Below are 25,501 nucleotides of genomic sequence, written 5' to 3'. Positions count from 1 at the left end.
TAAACCAATGGAATAGGACAAAGAACCCAGAAATAAATCTATGTATTTATATCCAACTGATTTTGACAAAAGCTCCAAGAATATATTTTGTGGAAAGAACAGCTTCTTCAATAAATGGTGTTGGGAAATCTGGATATTCATATGCAGAAAAATGAAACTGTACTCCTCTCGTACCATATACAAAAATGAACTCAAGATTGCTTAAAGACTTAAAAGTAAGACCCGAAACTATAAAACTACTGAAAGAAAAAAGGAGAAATACTCCAGGACATTGGGTTAAGCAAGATTTTATGGCTAAGACCTCAAAAGCACAAGCTAAAACCCACCAAAATAGACAAATGGGACTATATTAAGCTAAAAAGCTTCTGCACAGCAAAGAAAACAACAGAGCAAAAAGACAACATGTTGAATGGGAGAAAATATAAAGTATTAGCAGGAACTTATTTGACAAGGAACTTATTTGCAGAATTTACAAGAAACTCAGTGGTAGAAAAGTAAATAATCCCATTAAAAAGTGGGCAAAGGAGATTAATAGACATTTCTGAAAAGACAGTTTCATATCACTGATCATCAGGGAAATGCAAACCAAAGCCACAACGAGGTATCGTCTTACACCAGTTAAAATGGCTATTATCAAAAAGATAAAAAATAACAGATGTTGTCAAGGATGCAGAAAAATGGGAATTCTTATACATGGTTGGAGAGAATGTAAATTAGTACAGCCACTATGGGAAACAGTATGGAGATATCTGAAAAAAGTAAAAATAGAACTACCATACAATCCAGAAATCCTTCTACTGGGTATTTATCTGAGGGTGAAGAAATTAGTTTATCAGTGGGATACCTGCATCCATAGTTTCTTGCAGCACTATTCACAATAGCACAGATATGAAATCAATGTAAGTGTCCATTTTCCAATGAATGGTTAAGAAAATGTGGTAAATTTACACAATGGAATACTATTCAGCCATAAAAAGAATGAAACCTTGTCATATGCAGCAACATGAAAAGAACTAGAGGTCATTATGGTAAATGAAATAAGCCAGACACAGAAAGACACTGTATGCTCTCACTCATATGTGGGAGCTAAAAAAGTGGATCTCATAGAGGTAGAGAGTAGAATAGTAAATATCAGAGGCTTAGAATGGTGTATGTGGTAAGGATGGGGGAATAAGAGGTTGGTTAATGCATATGAACATAGTTAAATAGAAGGAATAAGTTCTAATGTTCAGTAGCAGAGCAGGGTGACTAGTTAACAACAATATATTGTGTATTTCAAAATCTAGAAGAGAGGACTTGAAATGTTCCCAGCACATGGAAATGATAAATACCTGAGGTGATGGATACCTTAAAGTACTCCAGCTTGGTCATAACACATTCTATTCTTATAACAAAATATCAGATGTACCCCATGAATATGTGCAAAAATTATGTATTAATAAAAATGTTTTTAAAGTTATGATTTTATTTTTATTTTACAGATATTTGCAAATGTATACAAACACATTTTTTGCTGTGGTATATAAAGTATTTGCTTTAAAATTGTATATGTATATATTTACTGTTATCTCCCTATTTTCGTGTACAGTATTCTATATTTGTAAGTATTGTATTAGTCCAGACAATTGAATCCTGACTCTGCCACTTACGGCTTTGTGAATTTGGACAAATTCTTTCATCACATGTTTCGGTTTCCTTTTCTGCAAGGGTAGTAGAGTTGTTGTGAAACTTGAATGAAATTATACATGTAAAATACGTGGGATAGTGCATGATGCAGAGTAAGCCTTGAATTACTTTTGTTGTAATTTTTATTAGACTTGCCAAAGTATGTTCATCTTATTTTAGTCCTTCGTCCTCATACGCACATGCACACACACACACACAATCTAAGAAAATATTCTTAGATACTTCTGTTGCTTTTATCGAATTTAATTTATTGCTGCTTTTCTTTTTATTATGTTCTCCTTCTACTTTCATTAGGGCTGTTTTATGCCTTCTTTTTTTTTTTATTTTTTTTTTGAGATAGAGTCTCACTCTTGTCACCCAGGCTGGAGTGCAGTGGTGCGATCTCAGCTCACTGCAACCTCTGCCCTCCGAGTTCAAGCGATTCTCCTGCCTCAGCCTCCCTAGTAGCTGGGATTACAGGCGCCTGCCACCGCGCCAGGCTAATTTTTTGTATTTTTAGTAGAGACGGGGTTTCACCATCTTGGCCAGGCTGGTCTTGATCTCCTGACCTCGTGATCCACCCACCTCGGCCTCCCAAAGTGCTAGGATGCCTTCTTTTTAAAACTTGTTTCTGCGTGCCTCATAGTTTTCATCCTTTTGTGATTAAAAAGACATTATTTTAAGACTGAATTATGTTTTTCATTAACCTCTGAAGAATGAAGTTTTATTGTTAAAATAATAAAGGACTCTTCTTTACACTGAGGCTCATGGAGGCTAGAATTGAATGTTGTTTTGAATCCAGGGCATCCTAAAACCTCTTTAGTGCTGAAAATAAAACAAGCAGCTTTGCTGTGTTCCTAATTTTAAAGTTAATACTTTTGAATTGTAATATATTTTCATGAATTTTTTTGCTATATTATTTTGGCTGATTTCCTTTATCAGGCTAAGTAAGTTACCTTCCAGCTCAAATTTACTAATTTTTTTTTTAATTATAGGTTGCTATTGAGGTTTCTTAATAACTTTTTTTTTTTGCCCTGTTGAAAGGATGTCTTGACTCCTTTAATTTGTTAGTGTGATGAATTCTATCAGTTGATTTTCTAATGTTACATTATTTTTACATAGTGGGGATAAATCTAACTCTGTCTTGATGTATTTCTCCATATATTTCTGGATTTGGGTTTTAGTATTTATATTTTACATTTATATTTATCATTTTAAATTACATTTATGTTCATAATTATTGCCTAGCAATCTATCCCAAATATCAGCTGGCTTCCTGCCTTTTGAAGCGTACATGCTAGTACGGGAAGACAGATAACAAATGATGTAAAAAGTAATAAATTATTTGGTATTTTAGAAGATAAGAGATACAAAAAATAAGCCAGGGAAAAGGTGAGGTATGGGTGTTAATGGGTTGCATTTTAAAATAGGGTTGACAGAGTTGCTCTTATTAAGAAAGTAATGTTTAAGCAAAGACTCGAAGGAGGTGAAAGAATCAGTTATGTGAATATCTGGGTAAATGCCATCAAAGCAGAGGGGGAACATCCAGGGAAAAACAACCTGGCTAATATGTGAGAAACATCAAAGCCGACTGTGGAATGAACTAGTAGGGAAGTGATAGGAAATGAGGTCAGAGTAGTCATAGAGAGCCGGATCATGCAGGAAATGAGGAGCCATTGGAAGGTTTTGACCAGAGGACAGTCAGTTCTGATTTACATTTTGAAGAGCTCATTCTGGACACTGTGATAAGATTAGACTGAGAGGGACAAGATTATAAGTGGGTCATTCAGATAGCAGCTCTTGCAGACTGGAATGATTCACCAGGTATCACCATAACCAAGATAAACTGCCCATAAGAACTATACATTTTTTTAGTTCTTTTTAAATTTTGAAACAAAATGAAGAATAATACTTAAAAGCAAGCACCTATGTAACCAGAACCCAGGTAGAGAAGTAGAATGCTGCCATTTCTTCAAAAGCCCCCGTGCACTCTTCCTGAGTATTATCCTTTTTCTGCTTGCTTTTATGGACATTAATATTTTTTTCTTTAAGTTTTACCACCTAAGTACACATCCTTGAAAGATTAGTTTTGCCTGTTTTGAACTTTATATTGGAATCTTGTCCCTTCTGCCTTGCTGCTTTTGCTTAACCTCATATTTCCAAGATTCAGTTTTTTGCATGTAACTATTATTCATTCATTTTTATGGCTACATAATTTTCTAGTGTATGACTATATACCCATGATTTTTTTTTCTGTACTGTTGAGTCTCAGATTTTTATCGTCTGAAAGATTTCCAATTGCTCCACTTCCTAACGAATACTTCATATTACAAGATCTAAATTTTGGCCATTCTGGAATAGTGATACTGCATTATGATGTAATTTGAAGTTTTCTGATACATAACAAAGTTGAACACCTTTTCATACATTTACTGGCCATTTTTGTTTTATCCTTCATGATAAGCCTGATCAGGACTTTGCCCATTTTTTTACTGTGCTGTCTTTAAAAAAATGTTTTTACACATTTTTTATGTATTTAGATATGAGCCTTTTCCTCCTGATTATGTGTTGCAAATACATTATTGCATATAATATATTATTGGGCTTGCCTAGTCATTATGTGATATCTTTTGATGATCAGAAATTTTAAATTTTAATGGAATAAAATTTATCAGTATTCTCTTGTGTGATTTATGCTTTTTATGTCTTGTTTAGTAAGAAATCCCTTGCCTTGGGATCATGAAGAAAAGTGTTTGTATTTTTTTCTACAAAATTGATTGGCTAAAGCATTTCACATTTAGATCTATAATCTATCTAGAATTGGTTTGTATGTAAATTCATTTTTCCCTTATATCCTCGATTTTCCAAGCACAATGCATTCAAAACATGATCCCTCACTCACCCACTGCTCTGCAGCCAACTTTGTCATACGTCAGAATCCATGTGTGCAAGTGTCTGTGTCTGGCCTTTTGGTCTGTTATCTATTCCTGTGCCAATATCATCTAGTTTTAATTATTCTACTTTTAAAATAATTCTTGGTATCTGGTAGAGTTTCCTCCCTTTAGTTTTCATTCTGTGCCTGCCAAGAAACCTTTTAATTACTGTTTCAGCTTTTCAGGTACTCTAATACCAGGAAGATGTGTGTGTCCTGATTTGACATTCTGTTAACATTTCTGTTATTCTGATGGAGTTTTCTCCAGTTTAAATTTTAAGTTGTTCATATATCCGCTGCCATTTGAATTTATTTGGATACTGTGTAACAGGATCTAACAGCTAGATTTTTTACCTCTATTCATTTTTTTTCCTCACATAGGCCCTCTAGGCCCTGAAAAAAGACAAGTTTTTGGTCTTCTAAAAGTGAGGGTAAGACAGTAGACAGTGATGAACTCATCAAAGATCATACTGTTGTGGAAAGCAGCTTGCTGAGCAGTCACTTGCTGGCAATGCTTCTTAACTTGTTCTCTTTAAGCCATTGCATTATATTCTTTAGCAGGATTAGGAAACCAGTTTCCCTTTTAAAATGCATTAAATATTGCCAAATCCTTACAAATAATTGGTTTTAATATTTTTCCCACATAAATTTAATTTTATTCACAAATGATTTATTTTTTTAACAGATGCTGTTTCTGTTTGTTTTATTCTGCTTTTTAACTTTTTTTCCTTATTGTGAAAGTCTCCACATGTATTCTTTACTAGGTGTTCTCAATTTTACTTTGAAATTGGAGACCATAATTGCTTTCATCAGAATCAGATAGCATAATAGAATGATTAGTTTTCACCAGTTAGAAACATTATACTGCTGATTTCTATTTGACTAGTATTATATTATTTTAATTTTTTTCCTGACACATTTTACTGAGCCAACATTTTCATTAACATTTATTAGTGTTTGGCTCCTAATGGTGTAGTAACCTTGAAATTATCCATATTGAATTTCACTTTGTTTTGATGTGTTATTTCTTTAATATATTGAGGTCCTTAGTGTGTCTTTCTTTCTTTCAGAGAATTAGCAATCATGCCCTACCTAGTATTCCTAGGACCTTCTACAAAATTAATGAACATATTCTCAATTCCTTTATTCAGGTCATTGGTAAAGGTATTAAGTAACACGGGTTTATATATCTCCCAAAATATCTAACTAAGATGGATACCACTGAAAGACGTGTCATGGTATACCACCAAATTTTACATCTCTTAATTTCATCATACATCTCTTAATTTCATCATTTCATTGCTTATCTTTTCTCTTTTTGATTGACAAATTCTTTCTTCAGTTAATGTTGATTTGGTTGCTGGTGACCCTTGTAGCACTACTTCTTACTTTATAACACCTTACTTATTGAAAGTAGCTCCTACTTCATTTTAATTACTTAAAATTTGTATTTCAGTCTCTAAGGACAAGACTCAAACTGTTTCTCACATGATTCTGCTCCAAAACTGCGATGCTTGGTCAGAGGTTACTCAGCAAATCTATCAGCAGCTGAACTTAAAGGATTGTATCTTTTCTCAAAGCTTTTAGAGTAGTTTTTCTTTAAAATTTCAAATATATTTGCTTTTACTATATCTGATACAGATATATCAACAAAAAGGTAGAATGATATAATTTTGCAAATGGAGCTACACATTTTTTATTCTATATGCATTGAGAACGCAAGTGAGTATAACATTCCAATTGCTCTTGCGATAGTTTACTGAGAATGATGGTTTCCAATTTCATCCATGTCCCTACAAAGGACATGAACTCATCATTTTTTATGGCTGCATAGTATTCCATGGTGTATATGTGCCGCATTTTCTTAATCCAGTCTATCATTGTTGGACATTTGGGTTGGTTCCAAGTCTTTGCTATTGTGAATAATGCCGCAATAAACTGCACATGTACCCTAAAACTTAAAGTATAATAAAAAAAAATAAAATAACATTCCAATTGCTGTATTCAGGTGGGAGCACAGTATGATGTTGATGTTGAGCTCTTGTCATCACTAACTGAACTATGCTGGACTCATTTATTTAGTGGATAAGAAAACATGATATGCTGGTAAGGTTAGATGAAGCTTTGATTGCCTGTGTATGTGTTCATACACAGTAAATCTATTGAACCATTCAATGTTTTCAGCAAAAGCTACTTCTCTTCAAAATGGATCAGGCTTAGTAGGGGAAAGATGGTTTTAGAGTGAGCAAACAATGTTTTGATCATTTCAAGAAGAGAACCAGGTGTCCTAATATTAAAATTTGAGAGCAAGATGGTGTCTCTCTGAGAAATTTGAATGAAACTGCTTTGTATTTATCAGAATTTTGATGGGTTTGAACTAAATCTTGAAATAAGCTTATCTAAAACTGTAGTTGACATCACAGATTGGCTTTAACCAGAATATTCCCCTGCAATTGGTGTTGAATTCAAAATCTTACTCATAGTAGCTCAGCATGAAGATCTTATTGAAAAGAAAGAAAGAATCATTGAAAAAGTAAAGGAGAGGAAGCAGTGACCTTAGATATTGTTCATGCCGTTTCTCATTTAGATAATTCTGAAGGAATCCATACACATTGAATAAGTAATGAAAAAAATTGAGACAATTTGTTGTTCAAAAGAATGACTATGCTTTGCTATAGGGAGATTTGCCAGGAAAATAAGTTTTTCTTAGTCTAAAACTTCATGGGAATCATAATTCTAAAGCCTCAATCAAGCCTGTCCTTGAAGAAAAGTCTCTGCCAGAGATTGATAGAGTTTTATATTAAGATTTGGTTTAAATATATGAAGTACATTAAGTATTATTAAGTAAGAAGTATATGGTTTAAATATACTTTATATTTGGTTTTCCATACTTAATAAAAGTTTGGGTTTTCGTTTTTTTCCAATTTCTTCAAGATTGATTTAGAGTTTTTTGTTATGATAGTCAAATGAAATTTCAATTTATTGCATGTACTTAGAGGGAATACAGGTTCAATCTATTCATGGCTTGAACTGTGAAACAAATTGGGTGGCATCTGTTTTATCAACCTGGCCAGGTAGGTAACTGTTTCTCTTAGAGGGCATTTTTTTTCCCTAAGATCTTAGTGTTTCACATCACTACCATCTATGCCTTCTTCCATTGTCCCTTTAAGTTACTCACCAGTGAATTGTGTTACTTCTATCAGTAAATGCTCTTTGTAATGATTGTTTTTTATAAAATCTGGAGTTAACAGCTAGCATTGTTACATTCTTTTTTTAATTTACATATATTCTTTCCAGTTTTGCATTGTTTATAATGTAATATGAAAATTTGAGGGAAATTTTATTTGTAAACTAATTGAAATGTTATAAAAGGAAACTGAAACATATTAACCTTCTGTTTTCGTAAATTATCTCTTAGAATTATAATTCTCTATGTCCAAACCCAGAGCAAAATATAGCATTTTTCTGATTAAAATATGGAGAAAATATTTAGAGCTAATTAAATGTAAAACAGGTATATCTTTTTCAGTGAAAGTTGACTTTGATAGTTCACATTTTGGTCAAGAGATAGAATTGCATCTATTAAATGAATTATTAAAGTGTCCATGACATGGAGTTAGAGGATTAGTGTTTCATGCCCAGCAGGACAAATCAGCAATACATCCCTTATAATGCAAATTGTAAGTTGTTACTTTTTATCTTTTTAAAAAAATAATTAGATAAAGCATAGGTACTTTTTGTTTAATTTTGCATTTAAGATATAATGAATAGAATAGTCTTACAAAATTTATTTTAGAAGTTATAATTAATTTGTTTTGATAGAAATATTATTTAGAGTATTATTGTGGTCCAAGTAAATCAAAATTGAAAATGTGTTGGTTTAGTAGATAAATATCCCCCATATATTTAATTATTTTCATGTATATCCTAGCATTTTTCTTAGAAAAACATTTTCTTAGCTAGAAAATGTTCTTTTGTGACAAAATATAATGGAGAATTTAAGTGAATTCTGCAATACTTGCAAAGTCGAAATGTATTTGCTCTTGCTTTGACTTTAGTAAGACTGTAATTTTTTCATTTTTTTCAATGACCAACTTATCTGTAGAAATTAAAATGAATTTTACCACTGTTACTGAAGCTTAAATTTTAAAAAATTGGTATTTTTTAAGTTTATTTTTTGTAAATACATATATTTATTTGTAAATATAAAGATATAACTGCCAAAGCCAGTTCAGTATATATAACACAAATAATCAGTAGTCTTGGAAAGACTAAACTTTCTACATTTTCTGGTGAGATATTGTACCTAGTGCCCCTTCTCACTTTGCAGTATGGTCTTTAGGGAATTCATACAGCAGACGATATAGCTCACAGAGAGCAGTTAATATTCTTTATTGAGCACTACTAATGAATATCAAGTTATTTTCTATAGAGTATCTTTAGTTTTTAAATTCATATTTGTTTTATTAGCTTTTCAAATGTGGCATATAAGGAAGTACCACATATTTTGGTTTTTAAACTTAATTCTAAAATTAATTTTAAAATATTTTGAATAGTAACTTGAATAGAAAAAAATTAAATTCCAGTTTTAAAATTCATGTATTTATTTTGAGGAAGTTGAAATTGCTTGCTATTTTTTAACATATATAAGAGCTATAAATAAAATATTTGCACATAATATAGTAAGCTATGTTGCTTTGGTCATATAGCTTTTTCTTATCTTTTATATGCAGGTTGGCATACAAGGAGCAGTATTACTTGGTGTTTAAGATCATGGATTCTGGAGTCAAAATGTCTGGATTCAAATCCAGGTTCTACCACTTCATAGATTTGTGAACTTGGACAACTTAATTATTCTCTGGACTTCAATTTATTAATCTAAAGACTAAGATAATATTATAGTACTTATCATAAATTGTCTTGAGTGTTAAATTTTAAAATGAAAGCAATTACAACAATATCTCGCAAATGGGAAGCTAAGAGATTAGCAGTTAACAGTTTGGGTTCAGGAGTCAGTGTGCTCAAGTTCAAATACAGACTGTGTCACTGAATAATAATTTTAAGATCTTGAAAGTTTTACTTACTCTTTGTGAACCTCAGTATCTATATCTGTAAAATATGGTTGCAGTGAGGATTAAATAAGATAATGCTTGTAAAGGACTTAAAACAGTCCCTGTTAAATAATAAGCACTTTTTAAGTGTTTGATATTGTTCAGGTTGTTATTAGTTGGTCTTGGTTTTGTTGTTTACCACATTAAAACTTTGCAAATTTGGATCATGGGAAAATGTGCATTAGTGAAATTTGAGTTATTGACTGTATTCAACAAATTTAATTCTTCAAATGTGTAATATTAAACTAATTATTGGCTGTGTGCTTTTAAATAGAATTTTTTTTTTCTTTTTGAGATGGAATCTCGCTCTCGCTCAGGCTGGAATGCAGTGGCGCGATCTCAGCTCACTGCAGCCTCTGCCTCCTGGCTTCAAGCAATTCTCCTGCCTCAGCCTCCTGAGTAGCTGGGATTAGAGGTGCCTGCCACCACACCCGGCTAATTTTTGTAATTGTAGTAGAAATGGGGTTTGCATGTTAGCCAGGCTGGTCTTGAACTTCTGACCTCAGGTGATCCACCTGCCTCAGCCTCCCAAAGTGCCAGGATTACAGGCATGAGCCACCACACCTGGCCTAAATGGAGATTTTGAAGATCCTCCTTAAGAGGCATATGTGTTTTAAATAGATTTACTTTCCTGCAGTGGGTGGCCTAGAATGCTTGAAAGAAGGTATAGGTATAGATAAATTACATTATCTTATACTTATGCAGGATGACTTTCTAAGCAGATTCATAGTATACAAAGATTTTAGGGGAAATTCTACTCCTATAATGAATAAGAATATATTTTTTATTAGGGAGGTATAAATCAGTGTTATTTTTTAATTGATGGTATACAGCAGGGGTGTCCAATCTTTTGGCTTCCCTGGGCCACGTGGGAAGAAGAATGGTCTTGGGCCACACATAAAATACACTAACAATAGCTGATAAGCTAAAAACAAATTGTAAAAAATAACTCATAAGATTTTAACAAAGTTTACAAATTTGTGTTGGGCTGCATTCAAAGCCATCCTGAGCTGCATATGTCTGTCAGGCCATGAGTTGGACAAGCATGTTGTACAGTATTCATATCTTTAGTTTAATTTCAGTGTATATCCTATTGCAGTTTTATGTACAGATGGGATTTACCAAATGTTTTTATACTCAGAACTGTTACTGGCTGACTTCTGGTATCATAATGTATTTGAAATAATAAATATTAGTTTAGTTCTCAGATAAGGATGAAAAATAAGCCTGAAGATTTTTAGTATAAGATATTTTATTTCTTCTCTACAACCATACTACTGTTTTAAAATTGTAAATAGATAAAATATTTTTAATGAATGTAAAAAACAGGCATTCAGTCAGGGAATTGTGTGAACAGTATGTTTACAGCAGGCATATTTCACCTTTTCCTAGTGGGGAAAGCTGCTTTTTTTTTTTTTAATTTGTCTGAAGCTTTAGTATGTATTTATCTAAAGATATGTGACATAAGATACTTACCATTAATAAAGCCTGGCACCTGCATTTGCCAGCTTGGTATTATTTAGTGAGTGAAGTGTTTCATATGGAATAAGAGGAGCAAAAAAGAGGGAAAAATTTTCAAATTTTGTTAGCTAACCTGACCTTTACCAGAACATCATACTCATATTTCCCTCTGTGAAATATTCTGTTGGCATTTCCAGTGTAGCATGTCAAAAACTAAATTAATTATCTGTCATTCTCCTTCTACTTTCATCTTTCCTCCCATGCTCTAATCCAAATGCCTTTCTTCTCATATCCTTCATTTTGGTTAGTGCATTACCATTTACCCAGTCACTCAAACTAGAAACTTTAGTATTAACCTCAACTCTTCTTCTTTCTTATCCTCAACTCTTCTTCTTTTTTATCCTCAACTCTTCTTCTTTCTTATCCTCTAAATTTACATAAGTGGATCATTATCAATTTTCTTTGAACAAAGACTAGATTTTACCCTTCTCTGTTACCACTGCTGCTACTTAAAGAACTGAAGATATTTTACCACTATTGACATGGTACCATGTTTCAGTTTTCTAGTTGTTTTAACCAATATAGTTCTACAAGGCAAACTTGTAATCATGTTACTCCCCAAATACAAAAATTTTTGGATGATATTCAAGGTTCTTTGACAATTTGGACCTTGCTTTCATCTCCAGTTACAGCTCCTCTGGTATATTCTTAATCTTTCCTGAATACACATACATTCATTCATTCATTCATTCATCCATCCATTTGTCCACAGATGTTTATATGTCAGCTATGTGGTGCTGTCCTAGGTACTTTGAAGATACAGAGGTAAATAAATATGACTGCCGTGATTATTGCCCATTAGTGCTTATAGAATGCCATGTATATTATTTCTGTCTTTAACCATGCTATTTCAAATGTACTTTTACTATTTATAGAGGTTCTATTCATTTTTTATACCCTACTCAAGTGTCATCTCTTCTAAAGCGTTTTATGACTTTCTCAGGTAGTGCTTCTTTGTGCTCCAGTAATAATTTATATTAATATCTCTATTATAGTATTTACTGTATGTTATACTTACTTGCTTATAGTGGATCTCTCCCATTAGGTTGAATTTTAGGGCAAGAGAAAGATGAAAGAGGAACGTAGAAATAAGGATTGAGGCAAGGGATAGAAAGAGGCAAGAAGAGGAGAGAAGGAAAACAGAAGCAGTATGAGTAGTATTTAAAATACAGACACTGGGGCTAGACAGGGTTTGAATCCTGATTCTTCCACTTATTATCTGGACACATAGTTTAATATCTCTTTGTCTCAATTTACAATAGGGATGATAATAGGATCATTGTGAAGATTAAATGAGTTAATGTATGTAAAGTGCTTAAAACAGTGAGTGGTGTATAGTATCTGCTGTATGGTTTTGTGCTATTTTTGTTATCAATAACTAGCTTTCTTAAGTGACATGAGCTACATTTTCTTTCATTTAGTTTTCCAAGACATGGGAGATTTTCAGTCTGCATGATATCTAATCCTTTGTAGCCACTGAAGGCATTAAATGTCTGAGTGTTTTGAGCCTGTACTAAAAGGGGAACTCCTATATATATTTTGTTATTACAGTGTAATATTGAAGTACTACTCTTTTTTGCCTCTTCATACCAGATTCTGTCCTGCTTCTGATTTTCCTGGCTATCTGAAATGTTGATGATAATTACTCTGTTTTCATTTTTACTCCATATCTCAGGCTTGATACATACCACTGTTTTATGTCATATACCTTAGCTTCTTTTATTAAAATCATTTTCTTCCCTGGCTGTGCTTCAGCCTGAGGACAAGACAGGCAAGGCTAATGTCTGGCTATAATTTCTTGGTTCTAGGAGCAAGGCCTGTCCCTCAGCACCAGCCTGATATCCAGCTAGCACTCCTACCGTTCCTCCCGCCTCCTCCTCTCACTCCCATTGCCCCTGCCTTACAATATTACTCTCTGCTTCATCTCCTACTGCAACACCATTGACCCAGCTTTGAAAAGATATAATGTCTTATTCAATTCTATACCTGGTATGCCTAGTTTTTATAAATAATGAAAAAGGAAATCAAAGCACTCATCATTGACCGGTTGTTGACTTCATTTTTAACAAATGAGTTAAGATACTATTTGCCATTGCCCTCTGATTTAAGGAAGAATCTTAGAGAAAATAACATTTTAGTTGCTGCTCGAATGAGGGAGGAAGAAAAGTAGATTATACAGGGATCTTTGTAGGGGTGTTTGAAGCTTAGAATCATTCTCAACTAATACTTGAATATCATCTGTAAGGCATGGAGGATACAAAAACTTAGTTCCTGTTTAACTCCAAATGACTGATATAGGGGCAAATAGTAAAAAAGTTGAAAGAGAGATTGCCGAGGACTGGAGAAGCTGTCTTTTGTCTTTTCTTGCTGTATAAAACCTCTCTAGGTGATTTCATATATTTGCTTGAGACCAAATTCTCTTGAAAATCTAGTAGCTTATCATAAAAGAATTTCATTCAGTTTCTGGAATATAATGTGATTTTCTGTCTCTGGGCTTTTGCAGATGTTATTTCTGCCTGAAGTAATTCTTACTAATTTCTTAAAATATAATCATACAGTCCATAACTTCCAGAAAAGCTTTCTTGATCTTTCAGCACTGGAATAAGTGTTCCTGTGGTTCTCATAGTCCCTGTTCTTTCCCAATCATAGCCTTTATTACACTATATTGTCTTTATTACACTGTGTTGTAATTGTCTTCACCAGATTGTTCAAGGAACACAGGAACTGTTTATATAACAATGCCTGGTGTGTGGTTGGTGCTCCAAATATGTAAGTTGGTTGAGTGAATGAGTAGGATACAGTAGAGAGGAGTTGGTCGTTCCAGCAAGGGAAGAAGATCAATAAAAACAAGGAGTGTGGTATTGAATATTGCGGATTCTGAGGCAATGAGTACAACATTTGACTGGAGTATAATATTGAAAAGAGAGGTTGGAGCTTTAAATGCCACATTAGGGAGTACAAAGTTTATTTACTAAGAAAGAGTGATTGAAGCTTTTAGAGATAAAAATAATGATATGTGTTCTCATAAATTTTGTTAAGTAATATATCCGTGAATCAGATATAACCTTTTTCTTTCTTTCTTTCTTTTTTTTTTTTGAAACAGTCTCGCTTTGTCACCCAGGCTGGAGTGCAGTGGCGCGATCTCGGCTCACTGCAACCTCTGCCTGTCGGGTTTAAGTGAGTCTCCTGCCTCAGCCTCCTGAGTAGCTGGGATTACAGGTGCCCGCCACTACACCTGGGTAATTTTTGTACTTTTAGTAGAGACAGGGTTTCGCCACGTTGGCTAGGCTGGTCTCAAACTCCTGACCTCAAGTGATCTGCTTGCCTTGGCCTCCCAAAATGCTGGGATTGCCGGCATGAGCCACCACGCCTGGCCTTTTTTCTAATTCTTATTTTCAAATTTTTGCAGTGCTCTTTGATGGATTAAACATATGATGACTGCCTATTTTATAGACTCCGGTCTTTTTTTTTTTTTTTTAGACAGTTTTGTTTTGTTGCTCAGGCTGGCACAATCTCGGCTCACTGCAGCCTCTGTCTCCCAGGTTCAAGCGATTCTCATGCCGTAGCCACCCAAGTAGCTGGGATTACAGGCATGTGCCACCATGCCAGGCTAATTTTTGCATTTTTAGTAGAGACAGGGTTTCACCATATTGGCCAGGCTCGTCTTGAGCTCTTGGCCTCAAGAGGTTCTTCCACTTGGCCTCCCACAGTGCTGGGATTACAGGTGTGAGCCACTGTGCCTGGCCGACTCCTGTCTTTCTTTTAAGATTGTTCCTACGAATTTATAAGGAAACTTAGAAAATTTGAATGAATGCTGCTGAATGAATTGAACAACTGTCATCAAACTTTGCAGTTTGTTTTTCTTATAAACGAAACTGTTTTTAAACTATGACAATTAAAAAATATAATTCAAATAAGGTAGTAAGCTAACTTATGTTTGGGGTTTCCTTCTTATTTGTAGCTTAAAGAAAAATAAATGCTTACAGCTGTGACTTTTTTTTCTCTAGTATCTCCAGAGGCAGTTGGATTTTTGTCAGCTGTTGGGGTGTTTATTATCTTGATGCTGCTCCTTTTTCTCTATATTAATAAGAAGTTCTGTTTTGAAAATGTTGGCGGGTTTCCAGATCTTGGTTCAGAATACAGTACAAGGAAGAATTCACAAGATAAAATTTGTAAGTATCGTATTGCTGCTTCTCTTGTTTGTTCTTTTTATCTGTACTATTATTTACTTATTTTAATATATGCAATAAAAAGGTTGGTTGTGACATACAATAAACTAATATTTGAGCTACTGTTCTGTAAAAGATCTGTTAAGTAAATTATGTTCAGGTATTCTTCTGTTGTTTATGAATTGCTATTACATAAAGGTGAATTGTCTACTATGACAAAATGACATTTTAATTTTTCATATGTAAGATATGCTTTTGAGCCTATAATAGGAGCAGATACACTTGAGGAAGAAGGAGGTATCTTGTTACTTTATGCAGTGTACTTCCATTGTCCAAGTAGCTCTTTAGAGAGCTTTTTTTCTCCATATCCCTAGAATGCTTTTGAAAGTATTCATCCTTTTTCTTTACCTGCTGTTTAATTTTCAGCTAATGGGTAATTTTATTGTTTGGAGGAGTTGGAGGTGATTTTACTTAGTAACTTAATTTATATATAAATTCCGATGATAAAAAATAGTGTTCCACTCCCTCCCTTGGCACCATATATTATAGTGTTACTAGATACTAGGAAAGATGAGGGCTGTAATACCATTCTTTCTCTTATGGAAACATTTTCCTTGGAGTGTTTTTTTTTAAAATTACTACAAGAGTTTAAAAAATTTTCTATTTCCAAAGACTGGTTTATAAAAATGATAGCAGAAACAAATTGGAAATTATAAAAGCAAAGTGTTAATTTAGAAGAATGTGACAAAAAATAGCTGAGAAATCTGGCTTTACTTGTCTGTGTACCTGTGTTGGAGATATGCTTTTCTCTTACATTTGATAACTTAAAAGGCGATAGCCCCATTACTTATAAGAATCTATTAGTTATTGAATTATATTTTGTGACTTTTGCATTAAGAAACTATAAATAGTATTTTATACAGTTTTAATTTTGTTAAGTTCAGTGTTTCTCATAATCCACTCCAGTTCTGCTTTTTGATTATTTGTGCAGAAAGAACTGGCTAAAAGTATCTCTTTACTGGCCTTTGGTAATTCTCTGGTCCAGCATTTCTGGTTTTTCCTTTGTTTAATGACAACTTTGTACTTTTAAATTTTATTGGGTAGTCCCAAAGAGCTTTTTGTTTATGTGGATTATATCTATTGATAAGTACCATATTAGAGTTAAAACTGAGAAAATTTAAAAATATTATTTATCGATTTAAAACTGAGAAAATTTAAAAATATTATTAATTTTTTTTTTAAAAAAGAGACTATTACATGTTAATATAAATAACATCTTTAAATTTTACAAAACTATTTTCCAAAACAAAAAGAAAATGGGGAAAAAGTGGTGAGAAGAGTGATTTTGTTTTATACTTTTTGCAAATCTTTTTAATGACTAGCATAATGGAAGACAGCTGGATTCTCATTTCTGCCTCTACATTCAATCTGTCATGTAGCCTCTGGATAACTCCAGTGTTCACTTGTGAGCCAATGAGAATGAAAAAGTTAAGTACCCCCTTGCTGTTATTGTAAAACTAGTCTTGACCTTGAGGATCCCTTGAAAATGTCTCAGGGAACTTAATTTTTCTGAGCCTTGTTTTTCTTTCACTTATTAAATAGGAATAATAATATTTACCTCCTAGAATTACTGTAAAATCAAGTAGGATAAAATGTGTCAATTACAATGCCTTGCATATAGTAGCCACTCAGCAGGTGTCCACACTTCCTCTCCCCTATTCTTACCACTATGCAAAATTGTTTAGATATTTCTCTTTAATATTTTTCTTAATGTGAAATGATACTGGGTAGTTGATTAGTAAGATAGGGTAGTTCCCTTACATAGACTGTTAATAAGCAAACTAAAAGTACATAATAAAAATCCTTTTTATACTTCTTTTTTCAGGTGTAGAATAAAAAACCAGTAGTATTTGAGGGAAAAATATTGTCTTGCTGCTGTTATAATAGCTGTGGAGTGAGAAAAAAATGTCATAACGTTTAAACCAAGTGGTTTGATTTTTTTTTTTCGGAAGAATCTTTACTTCAACATATTTCTTTCAGTGCATAATGTATTTACAGAAAGATTAAAAGCTACAATGTGAATTGCTAATATTGAGCTGACGAATAGCAACATTTAAGTAAATGTTAAATTCAAGTTCCAAAGTGGTTGATATTTTTAGAAGAGAAAATTCCATTATTGCACCTTTTAGGAACAAGGAATTAGAAAATGGCATTTTTCAGAAATTTCCAACAGAATCTGCCTTCAGTGTCCTCTCTGGTAGACACAATCAGTAGTGCTGTAGAGAATTTGACCACTGCTGTTGGGGAGGTCAGCTATGCTTTAACTGACTCAGTTGCTGAGCAGGTAACAAGTATGATGAGTGGCTTTCGCCCAGAAGAGGAAAGCTCTGTAGCAGAAGAAGCTGTAGACAGTTCTAAACAAAAAAATGCCGGGTTAACAGAAGTCTCCAAAAACACTAATTGTCAGAAAACACAAGCCAATTTAGAGCATAGAGCAAAGCAAATAAATACTTGTAAAACTTCACTAAAGCAAGATCAAGGAATACATGAAGAAAGAGTATTTAAACATGTTAATGATAGGCAACAGACTCTATCAGAATATCAAGACACTGGTAATACTGGTGATTCTTCTTTGAAAGGCTACATGAATAATGGTGGGATATCAGTTATCAGACAGAATACAAGGGCTGGATCTATTTGTCAAGAACTTGAAAGTACTGACAGATGTAAAACAATTGGAGTAGGAATTTCCAATAATGGTAAGAATGATTTAAAGGAGGTAGGATATCAAGAAATGAAAGGAAATCAGAAGAATGCCAACGGAATAAACAAATTGTATGAGCAAAAGAAATACATTGGTACAGATAATTGTAAAAAGGAGGAATGTTCTAAATCTCGACGTGTATATTTGGGAAGAGATCAAGAGAATATGGGGCATTTCAATAAATGTAAACATCTTCCCGATTTAGGGCATTCAGATCATTTAAAGAAAGCTGAAAAATGTGTTAAAAGTAAAGCATCCAAAGGGAATGAGTGTTCAGGAAATGAATGTTCTTTAAAAGATATTTTGACAAGCAATAGGCATATGACACAGAAATCCATTATAAAAGAAGACATACATCCAGCACCATCAACTAATTCTAAAGATAAGTTATCTGGGAAAATTGAAGAGCAAATAAATTCAACGAAATACTGTAAAGTGAATGAAGACATAAAACCAAAGAAAACTGAGGCCATTTCTGCCAAGAAAGGAACAGCAAAGAGTAAAGATGAAAAATATTCTAAGATAATACCAGAAAAAGGTGAGGTCTCCTAATGTTGGTGTGAGTGATTAAATTTTCTCTTGATTTTTTAAATTAGTAAAACATCATCCAAATTTCTCAGCTTTCCTGTTCATGTGTCTATATTTAAGACTTTCTTGAATCCTTTTACTGGGAAACATTTTTAAAGCCATTCAGTATTTTTTCTAAAATCATTTCAAGAGCATTCATGTTATTTGTCCCACTAAGTATTGCCCCTGGTCCCTGTGTTATTTGGCCAACTTTTCAGCAGCCCTAGTTTTTCTTAATGTCCATTTATTTTACAACCAGAAACTCCATGGTTTTCTTACCTGCTTTATTTGGAGTTTATTTGATGTGCTGTAGTTGCATTTGAAATTTTTATATAACTAACTCTGAAGCCCCTTATACAGTATTGCTCTTTGCATCTATCCAAATTTATATCAAATGTTTAATTATTTCTTTGAGAGCAATAGATTTTATTTTATTCAATAATGTGGTTCACAATGTATTTTTATTCATTTTGCCCATACATTAAAAATTTTATATTACTGCCCTGTTTACAATAAGTATACATGAACAATCTATTGTTATTCATGAGTTCTCTATGTAGAATTAGGATTCTGACTAAGCATTTATAGTTTTCAATCACAATATTTGTGATAATTTTCATTATTCACAGTATATGTGATGATTTTCAATATTTATTAGCAGCCCATACTGCTAATAATTACTTCTGGTAATCCCTTAGTCATATCCACTTATTGCTGATCTGATCACAAGGCCAAAAGTACACTGGCTTTTATTTATAAAATACACATCTGGAATTTTTCTCTTAAGTTCATACTCTCGTAAAATAACAAAAAGCAGAATAGCGGTAATGAGGAAGACTTTTCAGTTCTGCTACGACTACATACATAATAGGGATCTGCTGTTTATCTGTTATATGAGTGGTTTTACAGTGATACAGGAGAGGCTAATCCAGGATGGATGAACTAACTTAAAAGAAATGTCAGTTTCTGAAAATGTATCCATTTTGGAGTCTATTCTTCTAGCAGTTTTTTGTTTTTTGTTTTTTTTTTTTGTTTTGAGACAGAGTCTTGCGCTGTCGCCAGGCTGGATTGCAGCGGTGCAATCTCGGCTCACTGCCATCTCTGCCTCCCAGGTTCAAGCGATTCTCCTGCCTCAGCCTCCCGGGTAGCTGGGACTACAGGCACGCACCACCACGCCCAGCTAATTTTTGTCTTTTTCATAAAGATAGGGTTTCACCGTGTTGGCCCGGTATGGTCTCGGTCTCCTGACCTCGTGATCCACCCGCCTCGGCCTCCCAAAGTGCTAGGATTACAGGTGTGAGCCACTGTGCCTGGCCATTCTAGCAGTTTTTCGATTGTCAGATTTAGTGATCTTTGGTAGGCCTAGTTTAGTTCTGGTAGACTTACTGCTTAAAGTAGCAAAAATTAAAAAATAATGTAAAATAGTTTACTTATTATTTTATTCAGAAAATAATGATAGAATGGATACTAGTAATAAATACATTACAAGTAGCATGTAGGGTTTTTAACTTTTTAAATTTGTTTTCATTAAGAAGCATGCTAGTACCTAAAGAAACCAAATATTTCTAACATTCCACAATATAGTCAGTACTAAACTTATACACGTAATGTTCCCAAATGATTTTCAAAAATTGTTTGACACGTAGATTAACCCTTCATTTAGCTGAATGGTAATATTACTGGTACCTGTGTTCCAGGTTCTGACACAGGGTTTATAAGGTATAGAAAAAGGAGGAAGGCCAGGCACGGTGGTTCACGCCTGTAATCCCAGCACTTTGGGAAGCCGAGGCGGGCAGATCACGAGGTCAAGAGATCGAGACCATCCTGGCCAACATGGTGAAACCCCGTCTCTACTAAAAATACAAAAATTAGCTGGGCATGGTGGTGGATGCTTATAATCCCAGCTACTTGGGAGGCTGAGGCAGGAGAATTGCTTGAACCCAGGAGGTGGAGGTTGCAGTGAGCTGAGATCACGCCACTGCACTCCAGACTGGCAACAGGGCGAGACTCCTCAAAAAAAAAAAAGAGAAAAAGGAGGAAGGGTTTTCTTCTTTATTTCTAAATGTAGGTTATGTTAGGTAATGTTTTTTAATAGGTGAAGTTTGACCACAGACTAGTTACCCTCCTCAAGAGACTCAAAACCCTCTGCTGGTTTAAGATCCCCACCATGGTATCCCAGAAAGTGCTGACAGCTCTGCACTGGGAGTCAGAGGTCTTATGGCTCGGCCATCTCATTGTTGTCTAATAGTATTTTCTGCAACAATGAAAAAGTCTTATATCTCTGCATTGTTCCATATAGTAACCGCTAGCTGCATGTGGCTGTTGAGCACTTCAAATGTGGCTAATAGCATGGGGAACTGGGTTTTAATTTCTGTTTAATTTTAATTAGTTTAAATAGCCACATGTGACTATTGGCTACATATTGGGCAAGCACTGCCACAATATATGACATTGGTGATGGCATTACCCATTTATGGCTTTATTTTACTGATTTAAAAACTAGGACTAGACTAGATGACATATAACCTCCTTCTGACTCTAAGCACTTAGTTTCTGTCCTGTATTTTAAAACTTACTTATCCTGTAACTCCCACTCAAATTTCAACCTCAATTTCTTTACTACAGATGCTTAACTGACTATAAAGAGAAAGATAACCAGATTGAACTAATGAATTTTAGCTACTGTAGTCTCTTCACCTTTCTAGAATTGTTTAATAATTCTAAGAAAGTTACACCATTGTGCAGTTTCAAAGTGGTTATCTTTTTAAAAAACTGGTAATAACTAGTGCTTTTTAGAACAATAAAAAATTTAGACCTCCTGAAAGTTTTGTTTGAAATTTAGGTATATTTAAGTAAAGTTTTCCTAGAAATTCTGCCTTTCACAAGCAGTAAGTGTTAACAGTTTGGTGTATATCCTTCCAGATAGTTTTGTCTGTGCATACCTATGTATGCATTATGTGTGTGTATATGCCACATGTGTGTGTATATATATTTTTCAAATGGGAATATAATTATAACTTCTACTTTTTTACCTCCTTTTTTCTCATAACATGATATTGTAGTTATTCTTTCCCTGAGAGTTCTTTTAAATTCACATCCTCATTTTTAATGACTGCATAGTATATCATTGAATAAATACATCATAATTTATTTAAACAAAGCCCACAGATGGACATTTAGGTTATCTCTTTCGCCATTAAATACAGTGCAGTGAATTGTCTCAAAAATATATCTTTATTCATCTGTTAATTAATTTCTTAGGCTGAATTTTTAGAAATAGAATTGGTAAATTCCTGGAAATGGATCAGATTATGCAGATTTAAAAGTTTGATATATTTTGCCAAATTGCCCTCTAGGAAAGTAGTATCAGTTATAATTTCACCAATAGTATATACCTGTCCATTGCTGTATTTTACTGCTAGCACTGAGCATTATCTGTTTTGAAAATTTTGACCAAAACGAGAACCAGAAATGTGTCTTTTAATGTGAGTTATTTGAATCAGAGCTATAGTACTGGCAATACTTAGAACTTCACTTGTGTGTTACTTATACTTTAAAAAATGTAAAATGGTATTATAATTTAGTTTATATGTAACATGGTTGAAAAATCCCTGTGACTAACAAATATTATTTATATAATAGAATATACAAACTGATCTTTTTCCAAAGCTTGGGCTTCTTATGTGAAAAAATTGTATTTTTTTAAATCTGAAAATTCAGGTTGTATATAATATGTGTGTGTGCGTGTGTGTATATGTGTGCGTATATGTATATGTGTGTGTTTATATATATAACTTCAGCAAATTTTCCATACTTTATTGTGTAAAAATTATCATTTGACGGGCCCAGTAGGGCCAGGTGAGGGGAGGGAAATTTTTTTTCAATTACCGTTTGTTCTTCATGTCATTCCAAATAGATAATTCCTACATGGACAAAGATGAGCATGGTTCATCCTCTGAAAGTGAAGATGAAGCGCTGGGTAAATATCATGAGGCCTTATCCAGAACACACAATTCCAGACTACCACTGGCAGATTCTAGACAAAAGAACTATGCTTGGGAAACAAGACAGAAATACAGTCCTCTATCGGCAGAGTATGATGGATACAGTAGTGAAGCATCAATAGATGAAGGTAAGATGGGCTGTTTTATTTTTTTTACATGACACACTATAGTATTTGATTACTTGTGCCTGAAATTCTAGGAATCTGTGGTTGCAGAATAAACAAGAGAGCACATACAGTAGAGTCACATTTCTAGGAATGTAATTTATTCAAATTCGTATCTTTGGGCTCAGGCCAAAAATCAAAACCAATACCAAAACACCCCAAAGCGAAAACCAAATAATTTACGTAATGTGTTAATTGTAGCTCTTATTTCACAGTGAACATATGCTTAGCAAGCATGATATGAAAGATGTGAATCTGCTGTTCTCTCAAATGGAATTGGTTTCTCTATACCTGTTATAGGAACTGATAGAGTTTAAGTCTCTCACGGTGTTGAATATGATTCCAGTGTGTAAATGTATGCTGTTTCATTCAATATGGCTCCTAAACACCAGCCAAATGTTGCACATGGCAGACAGCGGAAGAAATGGTAATCTGTTTTGTGCAGAAGGGAAAACTGTCTGAGATGAATTTATTGAGAGCTAGTACTATATTATACCATTCTTTAAAGGCAATTTAAGGTATTTTCAAGGATTTCAGTAATTTGAAGGATTATTTGTCTCTAACTGATTTTGTGTTATGTGCTGAAATTGACTTTAGAACTCAACCTACATAGAAGATGTCAGTCCACTTATACATGTTTTTACGTCTTTCTGTGACATAAATAAGACAGATTTTGCCATTAATTAAAGCATATTTATTTCCACATTTAAATACATTATTCACTTGCTTAATAGAATGTATGGCTACTTATCATGATTATTATCTTTATACCCAGATATGAGGGACAGAATAATATATCCTAGATATCATTTTTATCATTATACATAAACACAAGCTATCCTTGATTTTGTAGCTGTGACTTAATGTTTTAGGGCCTATTACTATTGATGACTTAAAGTTTTATCCCAGCATGTACAGTTGTCAAAGGGGGTAAATCATCTATTACTGTATTTGGCTTCATGCCAACTAAAGATTAGTGCACCTCAATTCTTATGTCTGCTAGTACACAGATATAATAATAAATTAATCAAATACTGAATGATTACTATATGGTCATTATGAGATTCAAGGGAAGAAATAAAAAATATCTGACAGGTACTCTACCCTCAAAAATACATTTTAGTACTAGGGAAAATAAGACATGTGCTTACTAAGTTAATTAAATAATACAAAGCAGTAAAACCAGTCCCCAAGTTATGTACACCCCTGGTACATGAATAGTAGAGCAGGAAGAGAATGTGTTTTGAGATCTGGTCCTTGTTAACATTCTGGCCATATCTCTTAATATATTAGCTGTGAAACCTTTGGCAATATAGTTCATTGTTTTTAGATTTCTTTCATTGTCTGTAAAATATGAATAAAACTGAACTGGCAGGGTTGCCATGAAAATTAAATGATATATGTGGTACAGTTTTTAGCATAGTGTCCGATAGCTAATAGGTAAGTGATCAGTAAATGTAGCTAATTACAATGGTAGTGAAAAGAGTGATGGTCATGAGCAAGCCCTGAGTGTGCATTCCCTTTTTGCAGGTACGTTTAGGATTTATTTTCTATTCATTTCTCTTTCCTCTCACCCCAACACCCCTCTGCTGTCTTGAGCACTTCTCGGTAGTTCTGTTAGTCTAGCCTGACTTTATAGCCTATGGACAGAGCAGTGAGGAGAGAGGTACACAACCTAGGTGCTTCTACTATTCTTGCCCTAACCTCTGCAAGTGGTCCAAGTGCCCCAGAATCACCTTCTCATTTTATTTTACCCATATATTTAGGACCTATCCTGTACTTTTTTACACATTTCTACCCTCAATTATTTGATGAAACACTTAATTTTAGGCATTCTGAGATTATATTTATTTATTTTGTAAACATAAAAAGCTTTCGTGTTTACACGAAAGTCAGTGTATGACTAGATACGTGTCTAGCACAGTATCTAGTCATACACTGCTAGATACTGTGAATATGAAGATCATAAGCTTGTTTATCTCAAAAAACCTACTGACTGGAGGAGGAAAATCAGTAAGTATATACGTAATATGATGAGAGGGCTGTTAGTCACATGAACAAAGTGCAGTAGAAATATAGAGGAAATTAAAAAAAGACAAACTTTCTTGAGATGGAGTCTGACTCTGTTGCCCAGGCTGGAGTGCAGTGGCACGATCTTGGCTCACTGCAACCTCTGCCTCTTGGGTTCAAGAGATTCTCCTGCCTCAGCCTTCCGAGTAGCTGGGATTACAGGCGCCTGCCACCATGCCCAGCTAATTTTTGTATTTTTAGTAGACACGGGGCTTCACCATATTGGCCAGGCTGGTCTCGAACTCCTGACCTTGTGATCTGCCCGCCTCGGCCTCCCAAAGTGCTGGGATTACAGGCATGAGCCACCGTGCCCAGCTGACAAAACTTTAAAAAACAAAAATAAAAAAAGATACAGAGAGTAGGAGGTGATTTCGATTTTGGGAAGTAGGAATCTGAGGAAGTCTAATGGGGTCTAGGTGAGTTAGATTTGAGTGAGAATTATTTCAACAAGCATGGAATAGGGCTTTCATGCAATCATGAATCCAAAAGAAAGTGTATTTCAGTGCCTCTAACTTGGGATCTTTGTTTGAAGAA

General features: G+C 33.9%; 1 protein-coding gene across 4 annotated transcripts in view; it reads left to right on the top strand.

The window, feature by feature from the left end:
* SYT14 (synaptotagmin 14) overlaps positions 1 to 25,501 on the top strand; it is a 231,059-nt gene that overhangs the window by 60,549 nt on the left and 145,009 nt on the right. For 2 of the 4 annotated variants that reach the window (XM_004028341.5, XM_004028339.5), the window contains exons 3-4: positions 15,237 to 15,401; positions 22,646 to 22,861. In XM_004028341.5, coding sequence (XP_004028390.3) covers positions 15,237 to 15,401; positions 22,646 to 22,861 — 381 coding nt within the window. Of the gene's footprint in view, positions 1 to 15,236; positions 15,402 to 17,289; positions 18,701 to 22,645; positions 22,862 to 25,501 lie in introns of those variants that run through there. The other 2 variants (XM_019030212.4, XM_055378859.2) reach the window with 1 other exon arrangement.

Source organism: Gorilla gorilla, chromosome 1 (genome assembly GCF_029281585.2).
Source record: "Gorilla gorilla gorilla isolate KB3781 chromosome 1, NHGRI_mGorGor1-v2.1_pri, whole genome shotgun sequence".
NCBI classification, from domain to species: domain Eukaryota; kingdom Metazoa; phylum Chordata; class Mammalia; order Primates; family Hominidae; genus Gorilla; species Gorilla gorilla.
This window is presented reverse-complemented; position numbering and strand designations above follow the sequence as displayed.